This window comes from Colias eurytheme, chromosome 12, assembly GCF_061535395.1.
Source record: "Colias eurytheme isolate Ceu_HAF_F1 chromosome 12, ilColEury1 Martin Lab GWU primary, whole genome shotgun sequence".
Lineage (NCBI taxonomy): Eukaryota > Metazoa > Arthropoda > Insecta > Lepidoptera > Pieridae > Colias > Colias eurytheme.
The window spans coordinates 1,305,076-1,314,539 of record NC_142991.1 but is presented as its reverse complement, the minus strand read 5'-3'; the positions used below and the strand labels follow the sequence as shown (position 1 = coordinate 1,314,539).

General features: G+C 33.7%; 1 protein-coding gene across 1 annotated transcript; it reads left to right on the top strand.

Annotated features, from left to right (window-relative positions):
• The first annotated feature begins 1,057 nt into the window (after positions 1–1,057).
• LOC149903779 (lysophosphatidylcholine acyltransferase 2-like) lies at positions 1,058–9,232 on the top strand. The gene is made up of 8 exons (XM_090107648.1): positions 1,058–1,173; positions 1,449–1,603; positions 2,094–2,231; positions 2,844–2,969; positions 3,927–4,077; positions 6,307–6,408; positions 6,817–6,958; positions 7,322–9,232. The coding sequence occupies exons 3-8, from the start codon at positions 2,224–2,226 to the stop codon at positions 7,405–7,407; spliced, it is 615 nt and encodes a 204-aa protein (XP_089963774.1). The 5' UTR covers positions 1,058–1,173; positions 1,449–1,603; positions 2,094–2,223; the 3' UTR covers positions 7,408–9,232.
• Positions 9,233–9,464: the final 232 nt, after the last annotated feature.

The window sequence follows — 9,464 nt, the reverse complement described above, 5'->3', positions numbered from 1 at the left end:
CGCTTTCTAAAAATACACTTTAAGCCCCTTGTACGCGAGGATTAAAATATATTGCAGAATATCGTGAAAGCATTGAAGCTCTAAAACTGAATGTGGATTTTAATTTTGCAATGCATGAAGGATTATACAGGATTTAGGTGGAAAATATTTTCTATCTAGCGCTATTTTTAAACGAATCTCGTAGGTGTATGTTGTAGGTATAATATAAATGAAGCGATGATTTTCGATGAAATATTATCTTCTTAGAACTACGAGATTTCTAATTTCAACGTAAAATTTTAACGTTTTTTTTTTATTTAAGTAATATTTTTTAAATTTTCTGTGTTCTGTACGTAGAGTTAAGTATAATAATTCCATGGATATTTTGCTTTTTCTTTCTTATCTTCTCATGAGGTTTCAAACTTTTTACACTTCTTCTGTGATATTCTTTGTAGTATTGTAAATAATTTATAAGACTTTCAGGTCAAGTATTTATTACACTTTAAGATATGAGGATGCTACAATTTCAATAAAAATTTATATAATTCAATATAGAACTGCGCAGGTAAATAGGTATTGTGATATTCTGTATTCTGTATTCACGATCTTTTTTGTTTTGTTTTTAATCTTGTACGCAATGGATTTTTATATTGCTTTTTTGTAGAACGCTCATAATTTGCATGTAGGCTTGGTATAGTTTTAGGAGCTACCTTTATATTGGATAATGTGTATTTTACTATAGAAGCTTTGTAATATTTTTCTACACTGTTAGTAGTTATCTAATATTGCATTCAATATAATTTTAAAATAAGATTTGCACTGGCTCGTTTCAAACAAAATACACATTTAGAATAATTCTTATAAATTGAAATTGAAATTATTGTTTTCCTGGCTGACATATACAATCCTGGCAATACATATACAATCATATCCTGGCTGATATCTTATGAGAAATTGAAGAAGTTTTAAATGCAATTGAATTTTGTTTGCTGTAAACTGAAAATATTCTAATTTCCAAATACACACGCGTAAAATCAAACAATATGACAATTAACTAAAATACAAATCACAAATTTTACAGAACTGATAAACTACACACAACCTGTATACGTGTGGCGAGATGACCCCAATTCCCGGCAGAACACCATCAAGGAAATCATTGAACGAGCCACGTCTAAGGAGGATTGGCCCCAGGTATACTCAGTAAAAAATAATTAAATATTTTTGGAAATATTTTTTCCATAATTACACTATCCGCGGTAACTCCATTTAGCAATATTTATCTGATGACTTATTTTTAATCGTCGTTTGCCGCTTGCCGTTATTCAACCATTTCGTAGATTATCTAGAAAATATAGACAACCAGTTTTGTGTTTGTTTGTCTTATGCAAATATCATAAACGCACACTGATGTTTACACAAAGCGTCTATTGCTATAATATTTATCGCATTATGAAACTCGTTTCCAGGTGCTAATATTCCCAGAAGGCACGTGCACGAACCGTTCTTGCCTCATCACGTTCAAGCCGGGTGGATTCTACCCGGGCGTGCCCGTACAGCCCGTGGTCATCCGCTATCCAAACGCTAAAGACACTGTTACTTGGACGTGGGAGGGACCTGGCGCGTAAGTAACTCATTTACTTTGTTTCTGACGACGTGTAAATATAATTTTTGTTATTTTTATTTTAAAGTTATGTAGGTGTCGTCTTCATTTGTCAAAAAATATAATGAAATAACATATTAATAATTTTTTATGAAATATCTTGGGTTGAACTTGGCTTGACACGTTACCGCATGTCTAGGTGGCAACCGACCTAATGAATATGTTTAATACTACCTAAAATTTACTTCTTGAGTTCATTTTTCCGTTGCACAATACGTATATATTTCACCTCAAACTCAAACATTTATTAATTCAATTAGACTTCTTTTAGAAGCACTTTCGAATCGTCATTACATATTTTAACATTTTCCACAGATTCGGAAAGCAGTATATATGGAGAAGAACCGGCAAGAAACTCCATAGTTGCTCTTTTAAAATGATGTCAATATTACAATTAAATTTTGCATAAAATTATATAGCATATTATTTAAGGTCACAATTAACATTACAGTCTAAAACTGCTCTGGCTGACGCTCACCCAAGTGCACAGTTCGTGCGAGATCGAGTTCCTCCCGGTGTACTACCCCACTGAGGAAGAAAAGAAGAACCCGAAATTGTATGCGAGGAATGTTCGAGATGTTATGGCTAAGTAAGTTACACTCAAACTCAAACATTTATTTATTCAATTATACTTCTTATAGAAGCACTTTTGAAACGTCATTAAAATTTTTAAAATTTACCACCGATTCGGAAAGCAGTATCTACGGAGAAGAACCGGCAAGAAACTCCATAGTTGCTCTTTTAAATCATGTCAATTTTACAATTTTACAAAATACATAATATGTAACATCATATAATATTATAATAACATGCCACTAATGGTTAGTATGGGTCTGCTGGTGTAGTCAGTGAAAATATATTGAACAGTTTTTGAAGTGAATTTTCATATACATTAAAAAAGAAGTTTGAAAAATCGAAGCTTGTTAGTGCGTCCTGTAATGAGATCTAATTTTGAGAGGTTTTGTATCTTCTTAAATTTTGCTATTTATAAAGTTTTCCTACAATATTGAACTATATTATGTACCTTAAACTACAATTTATTAATAATACAATTAAAAATTACTGTCAATTTAATTTTCTTCACCACCCTGGACCTTGGTTACATTTACCGTTATACATAGTTAAAATCCACTTATAGTAAAAATAGTTTTTAAAATACATATAAAACAAATCAATAAGTCTTTAAAAACAATATTTTCAGAGCTCTCGGTATCCCAGTGCTTGATTACACATACGACGACTGCCGATTGATTGCTAAAGCGAAGCAGCTCGGTATACCATCTGCTGCTTTTATACGAGAAATCACTGAACTACGAACTCAACTCAAGTAAGTTTATTATAATTACAATTAATGACAGAAGATGGCGCCTTTTTATTTTGAGAGGGTATCGACAAAACCTTGTTTTTTTTATTTAAAATAGTGTAAACCAAGCTCACTATGACATGTACATTGTATACTTCTAAATAACTACTGTCTGAAATATTTATTACTAGCGGTCCGCCCCGGCTTCGCCCGTGGTACATATTTCGCAATAAAAGCTAGCCTATGTGCTTTCTCAGGGTCTAAAGATTGCCTGTGCCAAATTTCATCAAAATCGGTTGAGAGGTTTATGCGTGAAAACTATACATACATACATACATATTTACATAATTACAAACTTTTCCTCTTTATAATATAAGTATAGATAAGTACACATTTTTCTAATTCAAATAGATGTCCATTATTCATATCTCTCTGGTTAACACGGTATTTGTTGAATTTTAAATGAAAGCGTAGAAGAAATTTGATTGCTCAAGCGAGACCGCGGGTGCCCGAGAGGCTAGGCGTTGCCCCGGTATGGCGAAAAGATGCGGGTTCGAATCCATACAAGATTGAACTTCTTTTATTCTTTAAAATCTTTCAATATTTATCTAAAATACATTTCATTTACGTATCGCAATGTTTGTCACCAAAATTGTCCAAAACCAAATTTTTTATGAAATTTTTATATGCAAGGGTAGGTCCAAGAATCGGCCAACATATCTAACGTCGGCTGGATCAGCTAGAAATGTCTATATAATTTCAGACTTCAGTCTCGTTTATTCCTAACTAGCGGTCCGCCCCGGCTTTCCCGTGGTATATATTTCGCAATAAAAGGTAGCCTATATTCCTTCTCAGGGTCTTAAGATTATCTGTGCCAAATTTCATCAAAATCGGTCCAGTAGTTTATGCGTGAAAACCATACATACAAACCTTTCCTCTTTATAATATTAGTATAGATAATTTATTCAATAATTATTACAGACTGGACTGCACAAACCTCGAAATGGAGTTAATAAACGACGAAAGTCTACAGAGCACTACACGCTGGCTCAACCGGGAGCAGTTCGCGCTGCGGCTGCGCTTGGGGCAAGTGGACGCGCCGCTCACCAGACTGTATCATATCTTTGTGCAAGTTAGTGGTACAAGTATCTTGGTATAATGTCTTGTGCAAGTTAGTGATACAAATATCTTCGTATAATGTCTTGTGCAAGTTAGTAAATAAATCTATAAATATTATAGGACATTATTACACAAATCGACCTAGTCCCACAGTAAGCTCAATTAAGGCTTATGTTGTGGGTACTAGGCGACGATAAATATAATATTTAATAAATACATAATTATATAGATAATAACACCAAGACCAGACCCAAGAACAAATAATTGAGTTCATCACACAAATATTTGCCCTGACCGGGGATCGATCCCGGGACCGTCGGCTCAGTAGGCAGTTACTTTACCACTGCGCCAACCGCGTCGTCAAGTCGTCGTTAGTGATACAAATATCTTTGTATAATGTCTTGTGCAAGTCAGTGATACAAATATCTGTGTATAATATCATAAGCAAGTTAGTGATACAAATATCTGTGTGTAATATCTTGTGCAAGTTAGTGATACAAATATCTGTGTATAATATTTTGTGCAAGTTAGTGATACAAATATCTGTGTATAATATCTTGTGCAAGTTCGTGATGGAGCTCACAAACGACGAAGGTCTGCAGAGCTGGCTATACAGATGTTAGTGAACTTAGCAGATCATTTTTAGCAGATCAAAAAAAATGTGAGTTCTTATCGCGTGCAGTTGAGTTCAACAGTTCCTGATACTTTTTAGAAATAGTTCTGGCGTTTTTACCTTAAAAAACGACATTTGAAAAAAATGATCTGCCAACTTCCCGTAGCAGATCATTTTAGCAGATCAAAAAAAAATGTGAGTTCTTATCGCGTGCAGTTGAGTTCTACAGTTCCTGATACTTTTTAGAAATACTCGCTTAAAATGAAACACTAGAAAATTTATTTATGTCATATTTCATCACGCCGTAGCACCATGCCGTAGCATCACGCCGTAGTATCATGCCGTAGCTTCATGCCGTAGCATCATGCCGTAGCATCGCACCGTAGCATTACGCCGTAGCATCACGCCGTAGCATCACGCCGTAGCATCACGCCGTAGCATCACGCCGTAGCATCACGCCGTAGCATCACGCCGTAGCATCACGCCGTAGCATCATGCCGTAGCATCATGCCGTAGCATCATGCCGTAGCATCACGCCGTAGCATCATGCCGTAACATCATGCCGTAGCATCATGCCGTAGCATCACGCCGTAGCATCATGCCGTAGCATCATGCCGTAACATCACACCGTAGCATCACACCGTAGCATCACGCCGTAGCGTCACGCCGTAACACATGCCGTAGCATTACGCCGTAGCATCACGCCGTAGCATCACAGCGTAGCATCACGCCGTAGCATCACGTCGTAGCATCACGTCGTAGCATCACGTCGTAGCATTACGTCTTAGCATCACGTTAAGCCGGGTCCAGGTCGGGTTTTTTCAAATGTCGTTTGTTAAGGTAAAAACGCCAGAACTATTTCTAAAAAGTATCAGGAACTGTAGAACTCAACTGCACGCGATAAGAACTCAAATTTTTTTTGATATACAGGATGTCCCACTATCAGTTTATTAAGCGCGAAGGGACTTGGAGTATTACATACACTGATCACGTAATACTTAAACAATAAAATTATGTCCAAAAAAATTGCTGAATTTTTCTTTAAAATCCATGTTTTCTTCTCTAACTTCGCGCAGCCGGCATATACCGCTTCGCTAATGTGAGCATTTTGTCTATGAAAACATAATCTTAAACGATAGCTTACTTGCGGGTGCCAAAGTTGGGCGGGTTGTTGTTACGGGTGTACAGTGTACACATAGAGTGTTAAGATGCATCTATGTATTTGAAAAAATTGCGTCTGGAATTTTATAAGTATTTTTTTACGTACTCAGCGTATGCAAAACTATAACTTTGAGCTTAGTATATCCGATGGTGGGACACCCTGTATATACCGAAAGATTAGAATAAATTCGATTAGTCTGGCAGGACCACGGTTGGCCGAGTGGGTCAGGCATTGCCCCGGTAAGGCCGAAGACGCGGGTTCGAATCTCACCTCACAATCGATTTTTAAAATGCATTCAAAATTGCATATTTATAAAGAATTTGAATGCTATAAACGTAAAAAATAAGTATCATAATCTCTGACTTTTCTGCTTGCCAGGGCGCAAAACAGACTTGACTATGGATCAACTGTTTCTGTGTAAACAAAGATAATATATTGGTATTAAAGAACTAATTATATTATTGCAGAACCCGATCGGAATGGTTCACTTCCCGGACTATTTGCTCACGGCTGCATTCATCATACTGCAAAATGGGCCGCTGTCACAATTCGTTTACTATGCATTTAAGGTAAGTATTATTTACTTTATTGTATAATTTATCATTTGTCTGTAATCTGTGTTGTTTAATTTCCTATTTAATGAAATTAATTTACATGGATTTGTGTTATGATCAATCCATTGATTTACCTACAAATTTATAATCGATTCATCGATTAATTTATCTTCTGATTCATCTGTTAATTTGTCTTTTGATTTATCCCTCGATTCATACAATTTATCAACATTCCAGATCTTCTACCCAAATTTTGCAATTTGAGCCCGATTTGAATAAATCGCTGCGCGTTGTTTGATAATTAAATATAGATTCATTTATATCTTTGTTCATCACTTGATTTATATATCGATTTCTCTATTAATTTATTCATTGATGTATTATTTATCTATCGATTTATCTAAAATTTCCCTCCATGTACAGATCTTCGACCCAATAGGCTCCGGTCGTCTAGACATGAACACATTTGAACAAGTTGCGTCCCGTTGCTTCGGTCATAATCCTGAAGAGGCACACAATGTGTTCCGCCATATTGTTGGCGATGAAAAGGGACATTTGACTTATGGTAAGTGGTTTAAGAAAGAATATAAAAAATATTATTTCATTGGGAAAAGAAATAATCTATCATGAATAATTTTATTTTATCGTTTATTTCATTCAATGAAATAAATTTTGTGTGTAAAAGTTTGTATGAATAAAAGTTTTGAGTTAGAAAGTTTATTTAATAAAACAAGACATTAGCTAATGGTATTATGGGGAAAACATAGTAAGCGTTAGCACATCTAAAATCATTTACATACTTTTTGTTCCGTAAATCAAAACCATACTTAAAATTATTCATCGTCACAATATTAAACATTTTTATTAATATGACATATAAATCGTCTTACAGGTTTTTAATTCCTAACATGATTATTTAAAATTTCAGAACAATTCATCGCCTACGCTCAGTTCAAACCGGAATTCAGCTACCTTTTCGCTCAGGAAACCGCTCAAAAGACGAAAGTCCAGTGAGATTCGCATATTCCCACCGTTTGCAGCGAAGTGCCATAAATTGACACTTTGAGGTGGGACTTTCGGACTTCAGTCTGTTGGGACTTTCGGACCGAATTCTCCGTTTGGACTTTCGGACTTAAGTCTGTTGAGACTTTGGACTTCAGTCGTTTGGGACTTACAGACTTTAGTCTGTTAATAATTCGTACTCAATTCGTTTGGAACTTATGCACTATAGTCTGTTTGTACTTTCGGACTTTGCGTCTAGTTTTGATAATGACTGCAAAATGGGACTTTGAATTATTATTGGTGACTTAAGCTAAGTGAAATTTATGGACTTTGACTTGAAATAGTTTATCTACTAAATAGATTTAAAATGTCATCTTAAACGCCTAACTTAAGTAAATTCTTAGTAGTAGCATTATGATGCATTTCTTTAGAAACATTATAGTGTTTAAATAAGGATGCAATATAAGTCAAATTAGGAATATATTGCTCAATTTCTAGATATACTTCTGTTCTTAGGTTTGTATTGTACATAATACCTAAGTATATATGTCAGCTCTAATCGCAGTATTGAAAATTATTTCTTTGTAGTCATAGGACTTTAGATAACTTAGTATGTATGTACTTTCAATTACTTTTAGTAATGTCATCTAAGAGTAGAAAATTAGAAAATTTTAAAGTACATTAGTTCTTTCAGTATAATATTAAATAAGTTTTTAGTGTGGACAATATTATAGTTCAAGTACCAGTATTTCTGTGTTGAATATTAAAGTAGTTATTTATAGTAAATAAATCGACAATTTATTAGTAATTATTGTAGTAGAGTGGTAAACGCCTCGATATCTCACTACTCTGAATATTAGTGTAACTTATAGTGCATAGTGTAGTATTATAGTGTTATTTTAATGTCAATTGGTGTATTTAGAGTGCAACTCTAACATTAGAAAATTTTTATTAAATAATTATGGACAGTAGCAAATGTCATTATATACTTCATTTGATTTACAGTGCAACTCTATCAGTAATTAATTAAAAGTAGTTATAGTGTGATTCATCAACATTTATAGTACATTAGTGTTTAGGTGACACTATAAAATTCTGGGACACTATAATGTGTGATGCTTTATAGTTCAAGTGAAAACAAAGTGTTTAAATCAGTTAATAGTGCATAGTACAACTTTAAGCCAAGCTCTAAGTGATTGTGGAATTAAATAAATAAAATGTATAAGTATGAATAATTTAATAATATTAATATTCTTCACCATCGTCCATTCTATTGTAGAAAAATTTGTGAATGAAAATAAGAGTTTGAAACTCTTACCGTCTTATTACAAAAACTTAGACCTAGTTTAAACCAAGTTTATTTAGCCATAGTTTAACATTACAGAGGTTTAAAGTTTAAACTTGTCCTCGTCTATGGTTTAACACCATTTTTTTATAATAGCACTTTTATTTAGACCATGGTTTTAATACGTTTTTTACCCGATTTTAAGTTAGTCCATGTTTAGTAATAAGGCGGATATTATTAGTATATCTTATGGCTACAATCTAAGATTATTAGTGTTAAATAGATTAACAGATTTGTAAATTTAAACATTTGAATGAGTCTATACTCCAGAGTTTTAAAATATGTCTGTGCTAAGCGAGAAATAGGGAGTGTTTGTATTATTTGCTTGTTTTTTTGTATATATTATTTTACGTAATTTATAATAGATAAGTATCTAGTAGAAATAATACTCTTAAAAAGATTATTATAACAGCAATGTATATAATTATGTGTAAGTAGAAAACATTTTAAATTAATATTCATTCTATTGAGTCTGCCCACATTCTGCCACATTGAGTACTGTGGTATTTGGTACGTACCACTTAAGTGCAAAATGGTGATTTTTGGGTATGAGCGTTTGAAAGTTTTCACGGTTGCTACCCTGTTGCTACAGATCGGAATAAACACTTGAGTAAAACAAATTTATGATATTTAAATGTCTATTATGTTCAAGTTTTGAACACTTACAAAAAAAAATAAAAAAAATGTTCTAGTTCAAGAGTAATTGTTACTTAACATGTTTGTA

Excerpts from the sequence above, each read along its gene's own strand:
- LOC149903779 (XM_090107648.1), top strand. Across the intron at positions 4,078-6,306 it reads TGTATCATATCTTTGTGCAA|AACCCGATCGGAATGGTTCA; the intron begins GTTAGTGGTACA and ends ATATTATTGCAG. Across the intron at positions 6,959-7,321 it reads AAAGGGACATTTGACTTATG|AACAATTCATCGCCTACGCT; the intron begins GTAAGTGGTTTA and ends TTAAAATTTCAG.